This window comes from Cryptomeria japonica, chromosome 1 (genome assembly GCF_030272615.1).
Source record: "Cryptomeria japonica chromosome 1, Sugi_1.0, whole genome shotgun sequence".
Taxonomy (NCBI): Eukaryota; Viridiplantae; Streptophyta; class Pinopsida; order Cupressales; family Cupressaceae; genus Cryptomeria; species Cryptomeria japonica.
The window spans coordinates 684,600,774-684,624,197 of record NC_081405.1 but is presented as its reverse complement, the minus strand read 5'-3'; the positions used below and the strand labels follow the sequence as shown (position 1 = coordinate 684,624,197).

The 23,424-nt window shown below is 38.1% G+C and overlaps 1 protein-coding gene across 3 annotated transcripts in view; it reads left to right on the top strand.

Moving 5' to 3' along the window:
- Window positions 1-23,424, top strand: part of LOC131048855 (origin of replication complex subunit 4) — a 252,659-nt gene that overhangs the window by 104,293 nt on the left and 124,942 nt on the right. For all 3 annotated transcript variants that reach the window (XM_057982932.2, XM_057982931.2, XM_057982930.2), the window contains 2 exons: window positions 15,749-15,840; window positions 15,932-16,016. In XM_057982932.2, the coding sequence (XP_057838915.2) occupies window positions 15,749-15,840; window positions 15,932-16,016 (177 nt within the window). The remainder of the gene's footprint in view (window positions 1-15,748; window positions 15,841-15,931; window positions 16,017-23,424) is intronic.

Genomic DNA, 23,424 nt, shown 5'->3' with positions numbered 1-23,424 from the left:
TATTACATAACACTTCGTGCGATCTCTTATCAGAAAAATGATTACCACCTTAAGTGAAATTTTTTCAAATAAATCACTGAGATGTTAATGATATAGCATCAGTAGCAATCCTTCTAATCAACTGAAACAAATATGTGAATGGCCTATCGGCCTTACACATTTATTTATTTAATTCAACCTTCAGATTATCGGTGATTACTTATCATTATAACCTATTAACATATATTTGTCTTCTAATCCTTACCGTTATAATCTATTTATGTAAAATCGTGATTAATCTAAATACATTCATTTCCAACTGAGTGATTAGTTTTGGGTAATTGATTACAAATGAATCAGTTTATGCAAGAACCCAATTCAATTTGGTATTGGTTGTGACTCTTGGTAGGAGTCACGACTTCCTTAGAAGTCAATCGCATTCATACATAAGTATGATGCGATCTACTTTTAAGAGGGACAACAAGAAACACACAGAAACTATATTAAGATATTGCAGATCGTACCATCTTCAAAAGGGTTCGAATATTGTTATCATATACGAATCTGACTTTCAGCAGATTAGATTATTATCTAATCAGTTCGTGAACAATCTTGTGCAAAGGGATTATATATACAGCAGATCCTTCAATCATCTTCAGCAATATCATAACCTTGAGAGGCAAATAATATTCTCGACTGATCAAACATATTGTTCTTGAGTTGGGAGACCAATTCATTAGTAGCTGTGATAAAATCATATATCAAACTTTTGAATTTAACCTGCCATTATAATCTGATAAAAAATCAACACGAGATTCTTGGAATATTCCTTGCATGCCGGTCATTTCCCTTTCTGGGTCTCCGCTTTTGCAAAGCTCCCATTTTAAATGTGGAATCGCTGAACTATTGAACCAACGAACTCTCAAACCAAGGAAAGGTTTAGCAGTTCAAGTTCATTCCCTGCACGAGCTTTCTGCACTAAGACATAATATATATATATATATAAAGACTCAATGAACCAATGAACCTATGAACTACTGAACTAAACCCCGAGTTCAAACAAAAGGTTCAAAGACACGAAGTCTTTAGACATAGAGACGCATTGACTGAGACAAACTGACTATGCTAAAGTTGACATACATTATCTCGGCATAAATATTCCAATACAGGGAAAAACCAATGAATGCAAAAATAGGGGGTAACAACTTGCTTGTTATATTGGCAATGATTCTTGGATCTCCGGAGGAAATTCAAGATTGTTATCATTTTTCTATCATCTCCATTATGTATGTTTGATCATCCTCGTTGAAATCTTCTTTCAAGCCCTTTTGATATTGAAAATTCTTTGCCTAGGTGAAGTCTTCTAGAATTTGACTCTTTGTCTCGGACATGTTGAACCCCCCATGCTGCCGTCCTCGATGCATTCCCTGTGTTGGTCATGAAGTCCTCTTGAAGTTGTATTGACCCTTGAATTTGTGATGATTTCTCTCTCTTTGACACCCTAAGGTCTTTTCCATAAAGTTTGTGGATCTGGATGCTAACCTCCTTTGAATGTTTTGATTTTCTATCTTGCGTTGCCCTTGCTTGCTCCCATCCTCCAAAATAAGTAAGGATTTAAAATCATTACAACATTGAATAATCCTTACCATTTTATTAAATTTGCTGAATGCTACATTATCAGTGCATTTCATGTGCATGATTGCATAAAATTATTTGTTGGCATACTTGCTAACTTGAATCACATATCTTGGGCACAAAATGCAGTGCCACATGCACAAATGGCTTTGAGTGCATGGTTCATAGTCTAGTGCACAACAAGCTGGGCACAAAATGCAGCTAGGAGTTGTTGGTGTCTGTTTTATGATCTACCAAACATGCAGCTAGGAGTTGTTGGTGTCTGTTTTATGATCTACCAAACATTAGAATAAAATATCCAAAGACACTCTATCCTCTCTTGAAAAATCACCGCTTATGCTAATATCATATGGTGATTCCAAGGTTTCTTTTGTCAGGCTTTGACATGTGGATAAACTCAATGGGAATTGTGATATGCTGGTAATACACAAAGGGACTTACGCTTGGCTTGTTCAATTCACAATGGAGATTTATCGTGAGGGTTTTGGATCATGGACTTCAAGAAAATTGAAAAGTAGATAAGGGTTTAGAAATTCTAATCTATTCTTGAGAACTCAAGAGACGGTAAAGACAAGGTGAAACTAATAACAACTCTTTGTTTCGCCACACTTAGGACAACTATGCAAAGCATGTGCAATCTTCTAAGGTTGTGCTTAAGATTCTCAGACTTATGAATAATACCAACAATTGAACAATATTACCCAAAGTAGAAGTTAGGCATCCACATCAAACTTCAGGTTAACTTTACACATTGAATGAAAATCATCCATCCAACAAAAGTATGAGCAAAAGTTTCACCAATCTAAACTATCAAATCCTTCATTCTTCTAACATACATGAAATAAAATCTAAACTATGATGATGGATCAGAACCATGCAGACTCCAAAATAAGGGAAATAATCACCTTCAATTCGAACAATGTATTACTTATTATTTTGGCAATCCTAAGCAACAATTGCTTATCTCAACATGTTTTGCAACATGCTTCCATCATTTACAAATTAGGGGTGAGCTCAATTTATAGGCTTCCCAATTACAACTCAATGGCCAGGATTGATTTCCAATCAACGACTGAGATTAAAATAACGTAACCCTAATCAAAGTTTCCCAAAATAGGTCAAATATCCATCGGATGAGAGACAAATGGCAAAAGATGCTATCTTTTAGGATTGCACCCCCTTCTTTTGCTGAGAGTTAGTGTGTTTAATGAACCTGGACATGTTGACTTGAATTCCCCAATTTGTGCCGAAAAATTAGCCTATGGAAATTTGTCTGGAATACTCTTCTTGCCACCAATTTATGTTGCGCGTGGGAGCTTGTCTTTGACTCTTAAGAATGAAATCCTTCAAGAAACCTTGAATTTCTTTCCATACTTTCGCCAAGTCTGAAGACTTTTCCTTCTTGATGCTTAGAGACTCTTTCAAGTGCCTTGAATTAGGAGAAGAATTTGATTCATTGCTTGTCTTGTCAAATTTATTTCTTCCTGGCATGGAAGACTTTGATGAAGTCCAGCCAACCTTTGTTTATGCTTTAATCTTTCTTCCATGCCTTGGCATGCTTCGTGTCAATTTTTTTGCCCTTGGACTTGGAATGTTTTTGGACAATCATTCCTTCAATTTGCCTTAATCTGTTTTATGCCTTGGAAAGAGTTCGGACAATCATCTCCTTGTGTTTGGTGGATTCAGAAAAGTTTGGACAGTCATGAGCTTTCTCGTCTTTGGCAGATTTGGAAATATGATCAGACAATTTGTTTTCCAATTTTCCTTGATCTTGATTTATGGCGATCTTGGAAGAATACATGCCATTCTTATGCTTGCTTAGCAAATTTCCTCTTGGCAAGGCGAAATTTACACATCCTTGGACAAGTTTCAATTTGTGTCTTATTTTATTGGATAAACCTTGGCTAATCTTTTCCTTCCAAGGCGAACTTGGATTGCCCTTTCTTCATGGATCAAATTTGGAGGTTTGATCACTAGGCTTTATTTATTCTTTCCATGTCATGTGCTTGGAAGATCATTCTTCGAGCCTTCTTTTTTTATTATCCAACCTGATTGCTTGGAAGTTTAGATAGTTTGTTTTGCTTTATTCCTCAACGAATTCGGATAACATTCTTCCTTAATCCTAATAGGGCGAACTTTCTTGAATCTTGGACATGAATGATTCATTCTTGGAAGATCATTAGTCATTCCTTCTCACGTGGACTTAGAAGACAAGAGATATTCTTCTTTGTAGGCGAATTGGAATATGCTAAGACATATTACTTTGTCTTTGTGCTCATCAAACTTCCAATTTGCGATCTCTTAATTCTCTGTCTATGATGAACTTGGATGAGTCTTGGACATTTCGAACTTATTGAGTGCTTCCTTTAACTTTTTGGAAGGCTTTGTTTCCTATCTCCATACGAATTTTGTTGTCTCTATCTGAAGTCTAATAATCTGATCAAGTTCTATCATGTTTGGAAGCCGCTTACTTTGCTCGTCCTTGGCGAATTTTGGATTTAGGCTTATGTTCCAACTTTGGCGAACTTGGATGATGTCTTGACATGTTCATTGCCAACTTGGAAGGCGGATTTGGATGAGAATTTGAACGTGTAGGCAGACTTGGCAAAAGACTTTGCCATGTGCTCATGCTTTGTTGCCTCGGACGAACTTTGGACAATCACCTTCCAACTTTCTTGACCTCGTGTAGGAGTTTGACTAACTCTTGCCATGGGTTAGTTGACTTAAGGTAGGAGTTTATCACGTGTCTGACAATTTTATTTGCCTAGGCGGACTTCATGCTTCATTGGATCTTCCTTGTGTTAGGGCAGACTTGGATAATCTCTTTCCAAACTTGCTTTGCTCTTCCTTTGGTGGACTTGGAAGAAGCCTTGCCAACTTTGTTTTGATCATGCTTAGGTGGGGTTTGAGGATGTCCAGACATGTTTTTTATCATCCAACCTAGGCGGACTTTGGAGTGCATTAGCCAAGGGCCAACTTTGTCTCTCCTTGGACATGTTTCTTGGGGCAAATTTGCTTCCTGCTTAGGGAATATTCCTTGACACTTAACTCAATTTTGAAATTTTATTCCCAATTTTGAAATTTTATTCTCCAAGGTATCAACACTTAGACAATTTTTCTGAATTTTTTCCTTAACCAAAGGTAGGAGTTTGATGAACCTCTGCCATGGGTTAGTTGACTGAAGGTAGGAGTTCGCCATGAGCATGCTAACTTTGTTTGCACATAGGCGGAGTTTGAAGAGTCTTAGCCATCCTTCCAACATACTTAGGCGAACTTGAATGCGTCCATGCCATGGGCGGACTTGAGAATGGCTTGGCCATTCCAGTGGATGTGCAATCTTCCAAACTTCTAGACAACCTTTGTCTGCCATTCCTTTCCTTGAGCGAATTTTCATTTGGACGGCCGTGTGCCATCTTCCATGGTTGTAGACAAGGCGAATCCTTTGTCTGCCATTCCTGCAAAAACACATGAAAAATCCATATTATTTTGAGGTTTTAATTCTGATTTTTAATCCTCTTTTCTGAAAATTTCACTTTCAGCCTGTCAAAAGGTTAAATTTCTGCGAAAAAGTGGACTGAAAGTGAAGGATTTGGTCAAGAAATTGATAAAATTGAAAGAAATAAGAAATCAAGAAAATTCAGTCGAATTGAATCTTTGAATGACTGGAATTTACCTTCAACTCTAAAATTCTATCTTAAAATCTAAAAAAAGCACCTAATTTCTTGATTTCAACACTCCGAAGAATTTTATTCTGGAAAATTTCTCTTCAAAAATTCAAAATTCACAAATTTTGAGAGAAAACTTATCAATTGCTCTCCAAATTCTCAACTTGAATAATGAATTGTGAAAATTAGTTGGTTGAAAATATATAGAGTCTAGGATTCCTTAGCTTAGAAGTTTTATTTTTTGTTTTATTGTTTTTTTTATTTTTTTAATATTTTTTTGTACTTTTTTTTGTTTTAATCTTTCCAAAATGGAAAGTTTTATTTTATCTCTCAAATTCATCTTTATCAAGGAATCTTCTAGAACTTTCTTTTAATTTCCAAAATTCTTGATTTTTTTTTTTTTTGAAATAATTCTAAGTGTTGAAAAATAATCCTTGAAAATAATTTTAATTAATTTCATGTGCCAAATTTATTTTCCAATTTACTTTACTCTTCCATGCCTCAGTTTATTTATTATTATTATTATTATTTTCCCAACATCGTCTAACTTCAAGTAGGAGTTTAGCTAACTCTTGCCAAGAGTTAATTAACCATTGGTAGGAGTTTACCAAGTGTTGGACATTTTTGCTTGGACATGAAGCTGACTTGACTGATCATGTGCCATTTTCACTTCAACCTAGGCGAAATTTTTAATGTGCCATTTCCAATCCCTTCCTTTAAACTTGATCAACAGTATTCATGCCGTGTTCATACCTTGCTGGTTCATCTGGAACAAAACCCTAATTAGGGTTTTCACTCTATCTTTTGTACTTGGAGACCTCATTTTCAAAATCTGAGAACATGGGTAGTAATAATTTGGCATGAAAATCAAAACCCTAATCTCGAAAAAAAGCAAAAAATTTCAAACCCTTGCTTTTCATACTTAGAAGCAAAATTTTTCGAATCTGAAGACATGGGTAGGATCAAAATGACCTAAAGAACAAAACCCTAATCTTAGAAAAAAATAAAAAATTCAAAGCCCTGCTTTTTATACCTAGAAGCAAGATTTTCAAATTCTAACAAAATGGGTAGTAATGAAATGACTTGAGGAACAAAACCCATATGCCACTTTCAAAAAAACAAAAAAAGCAAAAATTTCTAAAAATAGCAGGTTGTCAGAAATGACCCAAAGCAATTGCAATCCTCGTCCTTCGGACCTTCTGAACACTTTGACAACACTTAATGCAATTCTGAGCAAGATTTATCAATTTGACTCAGGATGACCTCAAAACTCTAACTCTTAAACTCTCTCAAAATGAAGATTTATGAAAATGCAGAGCTAGGACAAAACCCTAAAAAGAAGAACAAGGGGTCCCCATCTGTGATGGGGCGATGTGTGAAAAAGGTCATAACATCTAGCGCCAACCCTAATAAATGTTCCTGAACATTTTAAAGATAAGACCAATCTATACCTAGAAACTTTGGAAAATTCTTTCCAGTCCATCAAATGACTAGAAAACATACTATAAAAGGAAGCAAAATCTCAAATTGGATCAAAACACTTTATCTTAGATTACAAGTGTGTGGAAAATGCGTTCATTTCCGTCTCGTAAGAACAATATGACTCTTTGGTTCCATCATGGCAAGCCATGCATTTGTGTGTGTATTTTGTCTTAACTCCAAAAGCATCCTTGGATAGAGCCTTGCTGCCAGCGAGCGTCCATAGTCTTGACAAGGTTATCTCTATAATCTCACAGGGATTGCTCTACTTCCGACGATTTAATTTCTTTCTTATTGAGGGTACACCTGTAGAGATTCTCGCACAACCAAAGCCAAGTGTTTGATTTTTTATTTATTTTTCCCCCTTTTCTTCTTTTATTTTGATATTCATTTTCTTTTCACATATTTCCACACTTGGGCTCGCAAGCAATGAAGCTCGCATGGGCTTGAGTATTATAGTGGCGCTGAAGTAAAACCTTCGATGATTTTGTTTTATTTCTTTCTTGTTTTTGCCATGATTTCACTTGGGAGACCATAATGACTCAGAGAATTCATTCAAGTGTAAAAGTTATAGTAATCACAAGATATTGATGTCAAGACACAATAAATGATCCCCTTCCGAGTCAAGTACAAATTCTAACCAAGTGATGAAGTTGAAAAAGAACAACCTTGGATTCAAAGTACTTCATAAATAATTATCCAAGAAATGGACTGAACATAGTTAAGAGCAGACGCTAGAGTTATAAGGAACAACACCTTTCACAATGGAATCCCCTTTATTGAAAGCAAAACAAAACAGACAAGCAAACTAAACTAAGAATGCAAAGCAACTAATCTGAAGAAAACAAAGCCAATTGACCTACTCTAAACAAAAATAATATTTTTAAACGAACAACACTCAAAAGACTTCAGGAAAGATTAGTAACTGGGGCAACTCGTCTGGACCATGATTGATCCATAAACAAGTTGTCTTTCCTAAATATCCATAATCAAAATGATATTCTTTGTAGTCAACAATAGGGAAAGATACAACCTGGTGGTCTTCATTTACAGACAGGAATTCCTGCTCGTCGTCTATGGCTTCATTAGGAGATCGGAGTTGATGGTGAACCATACCACTTGCATCCGAAACATGCAGATCAACGTCACGTCCCAATCTGGGTGGAGTGTGGCTGGAATCAGATTCACAAGGGAATTTGGAAATTTGGAACATTTCATGTGCTGGCTCCTTTTGAATCCCTGACAATGGATCAAGCCCCAACCCGATTTACTCTTCATCTTTTGTCTCTATCACAGCTACTTGTTCATCAAGTAGCGTTCCATTTTCCTCAATTTCATCTAGCAATTCCTCCATGACTGTGATCATGGGATCAAGCGCCGACCCGAATTGCATTTCATATTCCGTTTCCATCTTGGCAGCCCATTGATCATCAAATATTCCGGAGTTGATGGTGAACCATACCACTTGCATCCGAAACATGCAGATCAACATCACGTCCCAATCTGGGTGGAGTGTGGGTGGAATCAGATTCACAAGGGAATTTGGAAATTTCGAACATTTCATGTGCTGGCTCCTTTTGAATCCCTGACAATGGATCAAGCCCCAACCCGAATTGTTCTTCATCTTCTATCTCTGTAACAGCTACTTGTTCATTAAGTAGCGTTCCATTTTCCTCAATTTCATCTAGCAATTCCTCCATGACTGTGATCATTGGATCAAGCGCCGACCTGAATTGCATTTCATATTCCGTTTCCATCTTGGCAGCCCATTGATCATCAAATATTCCATCTTGCCTTAAGTTACTTATCATTTCTTCCACTTTGTTCATGCATGTTTGAACTTCTTTGTCAGGGACTATTCCTTCTGGAAGTTTACTATCTCTATTTTGAACTAAGTCCTCCATTTTTAGGTCTTGATGATCTTCAATAACTTGCAATTTTGTATATTCATTCGCTTCCATATGCTGACAGCTGCCTTGGGTGGTTCCCCTTGCTTGGATGTATCCTATTGCTTCTTTAATCTTTACTCCAATGGCGTCTCGTTCTAGTGTTATGTAGGAACAATCTTCTTCAACTTGAATGTTTGATTCAATTTCTTCTTCCAATTTTCTTCTTTCACAACTTGATGATGTTGCAATGCTTTGTTCTTTTGATGCAGGACTAAGATGCTTATTCTAGATGTATTTCCTTGGCAATTTTGATAATCCCAATTGATCTCTAGCCTGGTTGATGGCCTCTTCACATACTGGACAAGTGAATTTTGAATGTGGTTCATTGTCAATCCTACACCAACGAGGAAGCAACATGCCTTTCAAGTGAACATTACCTTGTTCTATCTATTCTAAGTACGAACCTTGAGAAAGGATCTTTTCCATTGCCCTCATCTTCAGGCTTTATGTACAATTCTGGTTTTGGAACATCCCAAAAGAAAATTTTTCCTTGTAGAACCAATTCCTCCCTTGACTAGAATGTCAAGCAATTCATCTCACATGCTCGGTCGTTTCATGAATCCGACACCTCCTTGGTATGGCAAATCAAGACAAATTCCTGGGGTGCAGTTGTGCATCTAAATTTTCCTGAATATGAGTGATGTCCACAAGGAGATTGTCTTGACAATAAGAAATATGGAACAGTCGCACATCCATCGAGAAATCCTTTTGATTTTTGATTTTCTAGCTTTTAAATGTTTACAATTTTTCATTTTTTATTTTTTATTTTATTATTTTCACTTTTTTTGGAGTTTTTGACACAAAAGAGATCTAACATATGTTTGACTTGGCAATTCAAAGTTCATACTGCTTCCATCCAGCTGAATTTCTCAACTTGTGAAAATAAATGGCCAAATGTCTAGCCCTCCTAGCGCCAATTTCTGTTGGTGTCTATTTCATCATCTACCAAATATTAGAATAAAATATCCAAAGACATTCTATCCCCTTATTTGTAAATCATGGGAGCATGTTGCAAAACATGTTGAGATAAGCAATTGTTGCTTAGGATTGCCAAAATAATAAGTATACATTTTTCGAATTGATGGTGATTATTTCCCTTATTTTGGAGTCTGCATGGTTCTTATCCCTCATCATAGTTTAGATTTTATTTCATGTATGTTAGAAGAATGAAGGATTTGATAGTTTAAATTGGTGAAACTTTTGCTCATACTTTTGTTGGATGGATGATTTTCATTCAATGTGTAAAGTTAGCCTGAGCTTTGATGTGGATGCCTAACTTCTACTTTGGGTAATATTGTTCAATTGTTGGTATTATTCATAAGTGTGAAAATCTTAAGCACAACCTTAGAAGATTGCACATGCTTTGCGTAGTTGTCCTAAGTGTGGCAAAACAAAGTGTTGTTATTAGTTTCACCCAGTCTTTACCCTTTCTTGAATTCTCAAGAATAGATTAGAATTTCTAAACCCTTATCTCCTTTTAAGTTTTCTTGAAGTCCATGATCTAGAACCCTAACGATAAATCTGCATCGTGAATTGAACAATCCAAGCGCAAGTCCCTTTGTGTATTAAGAGCATATCACAACGCCCATTGAGCTTATCCACATGTCAAGGCTTGACAAAAGAAACAAACACTGTGATTTTTCAAGAGAGGATAGAGTGTCTTGGGATATTTTATTCTACTGTTTGGTAGATGATAAAACAAACACCAACATGAGTGTATAATGTGCTCAAAGGATTCATGCTTAGCTAAATTTCACGTTTTTATGTCTGATTCGCTCCTTCTTTAGATATGATTTTGAGTCTTTTTGGGGTCGAACTTCCCGCTTGCATGCGTTATAGGGTCTGATCACACATCCCTTTGCTTTGATTGATTCTTCACCTTCATCATGATGGGTGCATTTTACACCCGCCTCTGCACAAATGAGGCGCATTCTACACCTAGGCATACACAACATGGGGTGCAAAATGCATGAGGGCATGCACTATGCCCCCTAGGGTCACACTTATCAACATTTTTTCAAGTTTTCAATTCTGTCCTTTAACTTTCAAAGTCTGATTTTGCTGATGGCAGGTCTGATTTTGTTGATCTTATTGCTCTGATGCCTTGATTGATTGCTGGGCACATTTTACACCTGCCTCTGCACAAATGAAGGCTCATAGTGCAAGCATACCCGTACTGCGCGTTAGGGGTCTCTACTTTGTAATGTCCCCTTCTCCTTAGTGATCATTCAGGTGTTGATTAGCCTATTCTTCTGTCATTCCGTTAGGCTAATTCAGAGATATAAGCGATGAGAGGCTGACGTTGTCAATTATTATTCGATGGAGAAATAAATAATATTATTTTGAGCCCATAAAGTAATATTATAAGGGAAAAGTCACTTTTGGTTATATTAAATTATACAAATAAAGTGACTTAAGTTATGAAATAAAGTCATAAAGTGACTTTATTAAGAAGGTAATAAAATGTAAAGTGACTTTATCACGAAGGCAAAGTTATAAAATGAATTTATAACATTTATTAAGCCTTCTAGAAGTGGGACGAACTTCTTGGAGGAGGGAAAAGTTTATTAAAAATCACACATTGTGATTTTGAGGTCCAAAAGTGGTTTAGAAAATCTATTTAAGGGGTTTCCTTCCTTCTCCGAGGATTATGATATGTTGATTTGATACTTGATAATTTCTCCATTGTTGCTGGTTTGACAATAGCAGCCATATCTGAGGACGGAAACCCTTGGATATTCGTAGGTTGGATGGAAACCCAACACTACCTAAGAGGTCGGCTCACTCAGGGTTCATCATCGAGCAGATTGGCAACATTTTAATCAGGTTTAGAAGGAGATTTTCCTGCTAGGGTGATTGTGTAGTAGCAGCTTCTCCAATTTTAGACAGCAATCATTCTTCATATTGCAGCGATTATTTGTAGGCTTGGTTGATATTGGTTCCTTCTTGCATGTATGTTGGTATTGGCGCATCTCTACTGCAGCAGCTACACATTACATTGGTCTCTCATCTTACTAGTCATTCAATCTTCTTCTGTATGTTTCAAATGATCATGCATGTTTTATATCAGAATCATTATCAATAAATTTGTCATGTGTTAACATCAAATTCATAGCTTTTGATCAAGTTTGTCACTTTGAATGGATCTAAGACAAGTTTTGGGATCTCCTTCGGCAAGTGTAGGGTCCTAAAGCTTGGGCACACCATACATATGAGTATGCACAATATTGGGCGCATTATGCAGATGGATGTACACTACATGGGCGCACAGTGCATGAGGGTATGCACTATGTGCTCATGCCCATACTTAGTCAGTTTTTCCCATTTTGCTCACAAACTTGATGATGCCTCAATCGAAATGAAATGCTTTGAGCTTGTTCGTTGGTAGGTTTAGGGTTGCTTGATCTTTCTCGAAGGTAAAGAGGCTGGGGTGCATAGTGCACATGTAGATGTGCAAGATATTGAGTGTTAACACAAAGGTAGACCTCCAACATTTAGTCAAATTTTTGTTTCATTCTGACTTCAATGTTACCTCGTTCCATTTTGTTGCTTTAGTGATGGATTTAGGATTGCTTGGGTATGAAGAAGGGAAGGTAAGTGTAGGTGCATCAACATTGTTATCCCCTCAGGAATGACTCTCAACACTTAAACAAATTCAACCCTAGCAACCTAGCATTTTTCCTTGCAACTTGACAACTTTCTTGCAACTTTGCAACTTTGACCTCTTATAGCGACGTGACCTCAACTCCTCTCACTAAAAGGTTAAAGACTAAGAAAATGATTGCCAAGTCAAGACAACTAAGCCAAAACCCTAAGCCTAAAGCAAAAATTGGGGGGTCCCCATTTGCAGTGGGGCGATGTGTGATTACGTCACAACATGACGTAGGCCAATCAACAACTACTTTTATTTTCATTGGATCTATCTTTAATTTTTAGTTATAAATTACTTGATACTACTTTCCTTCACTTTTCTTTTGGATTAAAATCTTGCTTTGATACCATTTGATGTAGTTATGGATAATTTATCCAATTAAGGAATATCCAACCATGTAGTCTAATACAATTCACTCTATTGGAATTCAAATACTCACAATATGCACACATTACATTCATGTATAAATGAAACCAAGACTTTATTCATTCATAGTTTAAAACTATATCAATAGATTCTGCCACTAGGGCTTACAATCGTAATTAGACCTCTGTTTCTAATTGCGCCATAAACATGCACAAACAAGTGTGCAATTTCTCAAAATGCTATCTTTTAAGTTTATTTGCTATTTGATGCTCTTTTTCTGTTTGAGTTCTCTTTGTTGGAGCTCCTAAATTCGTGGTCCTCACCATGTAGAACTATTGTTTTATAGTGAACAAGGATGTAGCATCCTTGCACCTACTAAAAACGTAGTACATTGCCCTATGTGCATGTAATGAGGATCATGGGTCCAATATTAAGTGAATTCTCTTCTAATCATTCCTTGGATCTTGGCTCTTGGTTGTGAAATGCACAACTTTAATGAGTGTAACAAGATGTAGGCTTACAAACTTGTTACAAATCCACAAACTTCCTTAGGACCAATAATCTCATAGATGACATTATTAGTTGATGCGAGATTCAAATGTGACACAATTGAATTAGGCCTTCGTTAAGATAGGCGATGAATGACATTGAATTAATCCACAAGAAAATACATAGAAAAGATGTGACCTTTTTCTGTTGAGTGTCTCTATGAAGTGCTCATAGGATTTTGATAGGCTTTTCAGGGTTATGACTACCATATCCTCTTCTTCCATTTTCCGATCAATAGCTTCGAGCTGATCTCGAATGTCCTTTATCTTTGTGAGATGCTCCTATAAGGACATGCGTTCATCCATCATGATGGAGAACAATTGGTTCTTTAGAAAGAACGCTCGGCTTTTGTCGGATGTCTCATTCAACTCCTTCAGATGCTTCCAAATTTCTGACGCTGATTGACCAGAAGGAACTTGAGGTAGCTGGTCATCTGTGACAGAGAGCTTGAGAAGAATGACAACGTCCCTATTGTGGTCATCAAATTTGTCTTGATCGGCTCCGGCTGCAAAAGGACGAGATTCTTTTCCCAAGACAAGATCATCTAGGCGGCGATATTCGAGGATTGTCAGCATGCACTGCTTCCAAGTGTTATAATTGTTGCTGTTGAATCGCTGACTGCCTTCCAACATTAAGTTGGTCAATGATGCCATCTTGCACGTTTCCCAATGCATGGAAAACAAAAAATCAGAGAAGAGGCGATAGCACAGAATACAAAGCACAAATCCCAATGCAGAAAACAGAGGTAGATACAGGGACAAACTTCAAAAAAATTATGTACGGCTAACACGGATCTCAAGAAAAAATTTCAGCTGACCCCAAAAAATTCGAAGACAACCCATAAATCCTTGCAAAAAACCCAGAAAGAATCTGAAATCAGAATTGAAATGTGCTGGCACAAAATTTGAGGCACGGAAAACATTGCACCCACAAAATTATGAAAACAACCCAGTTGATCCCTCAAAAAACTCACCAAGAATCTGCAATCTGAAACAAATTTTGACTTGATCTGAAGTGTAAAAACCCTAATAAAAAATGCAGATTTCCGTCCAAAAATGGCAGAAAAAATAAAATTTGTAGGTGGAAAAAATCGTGTCACACGCAGAGGATTAATGACGTCGCAGGCCGAAGGTCTGATTAAAAAGAAATCCACCACAGAAAACACAAAGAACAGTAGAAAAAACCGCCTGGAAGAAAACTCTTTTGAAAAAAAATTTGAATTTCGAATTCTGAAAAAATCACAGGCCCTAGATTTGTTTTTTCACTGATGAAAAATTTCATTCGAAAGTTTTTAGAAAAAACAAATTTTTCCTTTCTGCTCTCATAGCATATTATGGGGACGTAATTGGTAAAAAAATATTGTTGTATTTACGAATGATCATGAAGATCATTATAAAGAATTACGAAGAAATACAAAATAGAAAGTTTCTAATAAGAAACTAAAATTACAATATGCTACATTATTGAGCATTAATAACTTAGGAAACTATAATATTAATATTCTAGACACCCTTGTGATGCTCTAATATCAATTTGAAGCCTTTGTGGTGAATTTATGATACCACATAGTAGAAACATCATTGGCTGCTTTGTATTCTCATACTATTGACTGCAATAAGCTTTAATCTGTGTGGTAGGAATATAATGACTATGACAACTCAAGAAACTGGCAAAAGTCAAACAAACTTTTTTTGGTTTGATGTAAATTGCTCTTACATCTGGGATGCCCCTGTAATAAATAAGGTACAATATTTATATTAAAATTAAAATATTGCTATGCCTAGCTAGCTTTCTGACAGTACAGATAGTCATATATTATTACATAGATTTGCGAGGTGTACAACACAACAATATTAATATCTAGAAGGCATATAATTGGGATTCAGAGGGAGTTTTTAGAGAATTTCTGCATTAAGTAAATTGTTCTCAGGCAAGGAAAAAAATAGTGAGTGTTAGAGAGTGCTGTCAATTGTCGTAGAGACCGAATTGAGTTGGATTTGTGCTAGTTGCGAGCCCGAGAGGCTTAGACCTGTAATTGCCATTGGAATGTGGATTTTGAGTGAGTTGTAGCTCACATTTTGCTCATGTTTTCTGCCACATGTGGGTTTCTACAGGGCAAATCCTTGTTTCTAATTTGTTGTGATGCTTTTTTTCATTTTCCTTGCATTTTCTGAGTTTAATATTACTTGAATGGTTCCAATATTTATGCCCTTTAAAGAAATCTTTATTAGGAAAACTATTGTATGTATCAACAACACCAGCATTATGGTAATTTTTTACGGGCATGGTTATACAGTCATATTACTTTTTATTGTTATCTGCTCTAGCTAATATACTTTTTATATTGGTAAATTGTGCCATGATAAAGCTGAGATTTATATCCTTAGACAGACAATATTAGTATACTTTAATTTGTCAAGAAAAATTTGATACACAAAGTCAGGTCTGTACAAAACAATTGTGAATATATGCAGGATGCTGACCAACTACTGGAGAAAAGAGTAAGATCACGCTTTTCGCATAGGAAACTATTATTTTCTCCTCCTTCAACTGAAGATCTGCAGAGGTGAGAATGCCTTAATTTGTCATCTGTATACTTTGATAGAGAAGTAGCATGCGGATGATTTCTGGTAAAAAGATAACTTGTTTTGTGGCAGGCTCTTGGAGCAGGCACTAATTTTACCTACTGATTCAACATTTCCTCATGTTGAATATGCAGCTAGATTCAATGCACGTTTGACTGTATCCATTTCTCTCAACCTTATGAATAATAAGAAGAATGATGTTTGACTCATGCAATGCATACAGGTGCTAAACAATGCAAGAAATAGAAAAAATTATGAGCACATATAACTTTAGGGTATACTTTGTAGCCTTTGCAGTCATTAGTTTTGGAATCCCAGTGACATTTAGAACTCAAACAAATTCATTAAACCTACATATGCATCACTTTTTCTTTAAATGGTAACTAAACATTCTCTTAAATTGCTGTAATATAGTCTGCTATGTGTATCTTAAAAGATATGAGATCTTATAACTGCAAAAAAGAGCAATGTCTTAGATTGATTGATTATATTAACCTTTATAGAAATAAATATCGCAAAAACTCTTGAATTCTGTATTTTTTGAACTTTTTCATTGCTTTTGATTGAGTATCTCCTACTGGTGACTATTTGAAATAAGGGGCCCACACACTGCCTACAAATTCTACCACTTTGAGGACATAGAGACTCGGGAACATTTTAATTTTAGATTCCCTATATACTTATAGGACCGAGGGAGATACCATTATCTGTATTGAGTGTCGGGGTTGTCTATCCACTTTCTTCTAGTGCTCAAGTAAGAGATTCTGGCTTTGTTTCCATGGGAGGCTGTTATTCTCAGCCATAAATTTTTATAGAGGCTAGAATTCTTACTTCCTTATTTCATCCCACTTCAGGCATTGGAGATGGAAAAGTTCTTTCTGGATACATCCGAGTAACTCTTGGTTGGGGAGAGATTAGTGAGTTGATATTCTTCTTTGTGTATTGCAAATAGAATGTTACAGTCTTAGTATAGGCAGAGTAGATTGGCTTCATATTGGCATCAAGGCGTGTCCTCTTGTTTGTAGACCAGGTCAAGAAGAAAGGATCATTATCTTTTTTTTAAAACTTTACCACTAGAGATTCATCAGCTATTGATGTTGGAAGAGGTTCTGGAGGGAGTAATCAACATCTAAGATTGTCCAGGCTGGTCTCATAACTCATCCCTATGATCATTATTAAATCCTTCATTGACCCTTTTGCTGTGATAGATGATGATATTGTTGGTTTTTCAAGATCAAGCCTTGCTAGACTCATTTGTTGTATCATGACTTTTTGCTTTTATCTTTGTGAGTCACACGCCTCTTTGAGGGGTTGACCCTCACAAAACTATTTGTACATAACGTTTATGATTTAGAGGTTAACTGTTTTAGGTTTTACTCATTTTTTTGAATGCTTCTATAGGGATTTGTACCTAGTTACATTTCTGTAATGTCCCCACTTTGAAATAGAATTTAATAATAAATAATAATAATAAAATTTAAATACAAAATAATAAAAAATAAAAATTAAATTAAAATATAAAATAATATAAATTAATATAGTTAGATATAATTAAAATTTAATTAAATTAATGAGTGGTCAAAAGACATGAAATGAAAAGTTGTGACTCCCTCAAACATGAGATATAAAAGGGAGAATAGAACCTCATTTGAGGAGGGAATACGGAAGGGAATTAGAAGTGCAGATCTGATTTAAATAAGAAGTTTGTTGTGTTGCACACACACACCCCGTTTCCGACAGGGACTCCCCTCTCTTTGGCCTGTTTTGCTGGTGTCTTGCAGCCCTATCGTTTTTAGATTGTATGATATAAAACAATGCGAGACACACAATGGATTTCAAAGAATTGATTCAATATCAGAATGAGCAAGACGCTCATAAATAATACAAGGATATTTACAAGAATAGCAAGTTTCTAATAAGAAACTGCTGAGAAGATCGAAGACGATTTGACTAAAATAGAATATACACTATTGAGCATTAACATTATTTTAATATTCTATTACCCTCCCTTAATGCTCAATCTATTAACTACATTGATAGACCCCTTGAATTTTACAAATTTATCAGGACCAAGGGGCTTGGTGAAGATGTCTGCTGGCTGCTCCGAGGTAGGAACATACAGCAACTGGATGGATCCGTCTTCAACCAGCTGTCGAATATAGTGACAATGCATTTCCACATGCTTGGTTCTTTCATGGAAGACTGTATTCTTGGCGAGTTTGAGCACTCCCTGATTATCACAGAACAAGGGAGTAGGACCTGCCTGGGAGACATGCATATCCGCAAGCATTCGTCGAAGCCAAACCGCCTCACAAGATGCCTTAACTGCTCCCCGATACTCTAATTCTGTCGAGGAGAGAGCCACTGCCTGCTGCTTCTTACTAGTCCATGTGACAGCACCAGATCCCAAACTAAACACATACCCTGCTGTAGACTTACGGTCATCAACCGAACCTGCCCAGTCAGAATCTGTGTAACCACTGAGTATAGGATCAGAACTCCGAGTGTACAGAAGTCCATAATCAGGAGTGCCACTCACATAACGCAGCACACGCTTCGTTGCTATCCAATGATCAGCCTTGGGAGCTGCCATGAAGCGTGAAATGTAGCTCACTGCAAAACTGATGTCAGGTCTAGTGGCAGTAAGATAGATGAGGCTGCCCACTAGTTGCCTGAACAGAGATTCATCCACAACTGGTGAGGATGACTGAGCTGAAAGTTTGAGCCCAGGTTCCATAGGAGTAGAGGCAGGTTTGCAATCCTGCATTCTGAACCTGTCCACAAGACTTCTGGCATACTTGGACTGAGAGAGAAAGATACTGTGCTCAGTCTGCCAGACTTCAACTCCTAAGCAGTAATGTAGAAGTCCCAAATCTGTCATATCAAAGGTGCGGCACAAATCCTGTTTGATCCCAGTGATCAAATGTGCTGAACTGCCAGTAATGATTAAGTCATCCACATAGACAACTACAAACAGAATATCATTACTAGAATGCTTGATATACAAGTTTGCATCAGATGGACTCCGCTGAAAACCATGATCTGTCAGGTACTTATCAATTCTCATGTACCAAGCCCGAGGAGCTTGTTTCAGACCATAGAGTGCTTTGACTAGTCTACAGACCTTCTGTTCTTGACCAGCAACCTTGAATCCTGGGGGTTGCGTCATGTAGACTTCTTCCTGTAAGTCACCATTCAAAAAAGCACTCTTGACGTCCATCTGATGGATTTTCCAACTGAACTGGGCTGCCAAGGCAAGAACGAGCCGTATGGTACTCATTTTGGCTGTAGGAGCAAAAGTCTCCTCATAGTCAATGCCTTCTTTCTGTGAGAACCCACGAGCAACAAGGCGAGCCTTATACTTGTCTAAGGTTCCATCAGCTTTGTATTTTACTTTGTACACCCATTTGCAGCTAATGGGCTTCTTCCCTGAAGGAAGATCAGAAAGGGCCCAAGTGTGATTCTTCTGAAGACTCTGGAACTCAGCTTCCATAGCCCGTTCCCACTCAGGTATACCTTTAGCCTTTGAGTATGTCTGAGGCTCAAAAACACTGTGTATGTTAGCCATGAGAGCAAAATTGACTGTATGCTGCTGTTTGCTCTTATTACGGGATGTTCTACCCTCAATGAGCTCAGTATCCCTGAGATCACCAATGGTCTTGGCCCACCATTTAGGCTGGAGAGTAGAAGTGCGAACATCTGGAGGAGCTGGAAGAGACTCAGGATCAGGAATAGGAGCAGCAAGAGGAGGATTATTCTCCGGAGGGAACTCAGGTAGTGCATCATCGAAAATAGATTTTGCATCATCCCTTCCATCAGGCGAACCTAATGGAATAAGAACACTGTGAGGCTGATCCTCAGAACTCTGCTCAGAAGAAGGTGACTGAAAGAATCCTTTGTCTTCATCAAATACAACATCACGACTGAAGATAAGACGTTCAGTGTCTATATCTATCAGTCTGTAGGCCTTATGGTGATCACTATATCCTGTCATCATGAGTTTCTGACTTTTAGAATCCAACTTGGAGCGCTTAGCATCTAGAATCCAAACATAGGCAACAGAGCCAAAAACCTTCAGGTGGCTGATCTGAGGCTTCCGACCAGACCAAACCTCTTTTGGAGTCTTCCCCTTAACAGCCTGAGTAGGAGAACGGTTAAGAAGGTAGACAGCAGTAAACACTGCTTCAGCCCAATACTTATTCGGAACACTCCTGTGTTGTAACATAGAGCGAGCCATCTCAACAACCGTACGATTGCGACGCTCGACAACACTGTTTTGCTGAGGAGTGTAGGGTGTAGTCAACTGGCGTTTGATGCCATGGGTATCACAGAAGTTGGAGAATGCAGAAGAACAAAATTCCCCCCCGTTATCTGTCCTAAGAGTAATGATACTATGTCCAGACTCTTTTTCAACAAAAGACTTAAACTTTTGAAAGATACTAAATACATCTGATTTATGTTTAAGAAAGTACACCCACATCTTTCTACTAAAATCATCTACAATAAGCAAAAAATATTTGCAACCAGTAACAGAAGATGTATTCATAGGACCACAAATATCAGCATGAAGTAATTGAAGTACCTTAGATGCGCGCCAAGACTTTCCATGTGGGAATGAAGTCCAATGCTGTTTGCCAGCTTGACAGGCGCCACATATTCCAAGATGCTGAGTCTGAATATCAGGTAACCCTGAAACAAGTCCCTCCCGAGATAGCTGAGAGAGATACTGAATGTTGAGATGTCCATATCTCTGATGCCACAAAGTGCTAAGAGGAGAAACACGAGCTGCCAGAGCCACTTCAGGAGAATCACCAGTGTCAAGAAGCCTATATAGGCCATGATCCTCTAGACCAACAACAACAGTAAGACGAGTCTCCCGATCAATGATGGAGCACTTGTGAGCACTGAACACCACATCTAGTTGAGGAGAGTTCCTCATAATCTGGCTGACAGAGAGCAGATTAAGTTCCATTCCAGGAACATAGTACACATTCAGAAAAAGGAGAGTCCTGCCACCAGACTGTATCTGAACAGTGCCTCTGCCAACAACTGTATACTCCTCACCTCCGCCAAATACAACGGAATCACTGAAAGGGGAGAAGTCTGTAAACCAGTCATGCCGATGAGAAAAGTGACGTGATGCACCAGAGTCGATGTACCAAGCAGAAGACCTGGCATGATCTGAAGACCTCTTAGCCATAAAGGCATAAAAGGCAGACTCCTTCTACTCGGAATGTTCAGCAACATGCGCCTTCTGGTGTGATCCTCCCTGCTTCTTTTGTTCAGAAGCGAGCCTCTGACGGCAATCTTTCTTCATATGGCCATACTTGTGACAGTAATTGCACTGCACATTCTTCTTCTTAGCTCCATCCTGTGACTGAGAAGAGCCTTTCTGCTGAGAAGACTGAGAGGACTGAAATTTGCCTTTATCCTTGTGAAAGGATTGGGCTGTGAAGGCATTTTCCAAAGAGGCTGATGTAGTACCACTACCAAACTGCTGTTTCCAGCGATCCTGCTGTAGAAGTTTGGTGCACAATTCTGAAAACTTCAGATCAACATTAGTGGAAGTAATATTGAGGGTCTCAATGAAGTGTTCATACGATTTCGAAAGACTTTAGTGACGTGATGCACCAGAGTCGATGTACCAAGCAGAAGACCTGGCATGATCTGAAGACCTCTTAGCCATAAAGGCATAAAAGGCAGACTCCTTCTACTCGGAATGTTCAGCAACATGCGCCTTCTGGTGTGATCCTCCCTGCTTCTTTTGTTCAGAAGCGAGCCTCTGACGGCAATCTTTCTTCATATGGCCATATTTGTGACAGTAATTGCACTGCACATTCTTCTTCTTAGCTCCATCCTGTGACTGAGAAGAGCCTTTCTGCTGAGAAGACTGAGAGGACTGAAATTTGCCTTTATCCTTGTGAAAGGATTGGGCTGTGAAGGCATTTTCCGAAGAGGCTGATGTAGTACCACTACCAAACTGCTGTTTCCAGCGATCCTGCTGTAGAAGTTTGGTGCACAATTCTGAAAACTTCATATCAACATTAGTGGAAGTAATATTGAGGGTCTCAATGAAGTGTTCATACGATTTCGAAAGACTTTTCAGAGTGATTACTACCATGTCTTCTTCCTCCATAGTCCGACCAATAGCTTCGAGCTGATCTCGAATGTCCTTAATCCTCGTGAGGTGTTCCTGTAAGGACATACGTTCGTCCATCATAATGGAGAACAGCTGATTCTTTAGAAAGAATGCTCGGCTCTTGTCGGATGTCTCATGCAGTTCCTTCAGATGCTTCCAGATGTCGGAAGCTGTCTTGCTGGAAGGAATCTGCGGTAACTGATCATCAGTCACTGAGAGTTTGAGAAGCATAACTGCCTCCCGATTGTGTTCATCAAACTTATCTTGATCTGCACCAGGTGTACCAGGACTGAGCTCTTTTCCCAACACAAGCTGGTCAAGACGCCTATATTAAAAAATGGTCAACATACGCTGTTTCTAGATGTTGTAATTGTGACCATTAAAGCGTTGACTGCCTTCTAACATTAGATTGGTGAGAGAAGCCATTTGCACGTTTCCCAAAAAAATTTCCGGCTGACCCAGAAAAATCCAAAGACAACCCACAAATTTGTGCGAAAAACCTAGAAGGAATCTGCTGTCAGAATCTGAATCCGTGGGCTCGAAAATCGAGGCACGAAAATCGAGGCACCCAGAAAAAACGAACAACTACCCAGAATAGGGTTCGAAAAACCCACCACGAATCTGCAAGAAAAAATTGGTTTTCGATAAAAACTGAAAGTTAACACCTGAATCGAAAAATGCCGTCGCCGAAGATGCAGGTCGCGGGGTGCAGATCACGCGTTTGCAGAGGGGGCGAGTTGCAGGTGGCGGCGACGCTGGAGGTGGCGACGCCGAAGCCTGCAGACGCGCACAACGCCGAAGTTTGTTGCAGGTCACGGGGGCGGTGGAGGCGACGCCGGAGTGTGTTCGAAGTCCGCGACGTCGCACACAGGTCGCGACAACACGCGACGACCCTGCAGGTCTAGAACATAGGTCGCGACAACACGCGACGACCCTGCAGGTCGAGAACACAAGTCGCAGCAACACGCGACGATCCTGCAGGTCAAGAACACAGGTCGCGGCAAGAAAAAAACCGACGATACTACCCCAGAAGCTAGGCAAAAACTTTGATGAATTTTTTTCAGAAAATAATTTCGAAAATTTCCACTAATTGGAAATTAGGATTAAAAAATTTTCGAAAAAATTTCTTCTATAGCTCTGATACCATAAAACAATGCGAGACACGCAATGGATTTCAAAGAATTGATTCAATATCAGAATGAGCAAGACGCTCATAAATAATACAAGGATATTTACAAGTATAGCAAGTTTCTAATAAGAAACTGCTGAGAAGATCGAAGACGATCTGACTAAAATAGAATATACACTATTGAGCATTAACATTATTTTAATATTCTATTAGGACTCCCCTCTCTTTGGCCTGTTTTGCTGGTGTCTTGCAGCCCTGTCGTTTTTAGATTGTATGAGAGAGAGAGATTGGATCAAT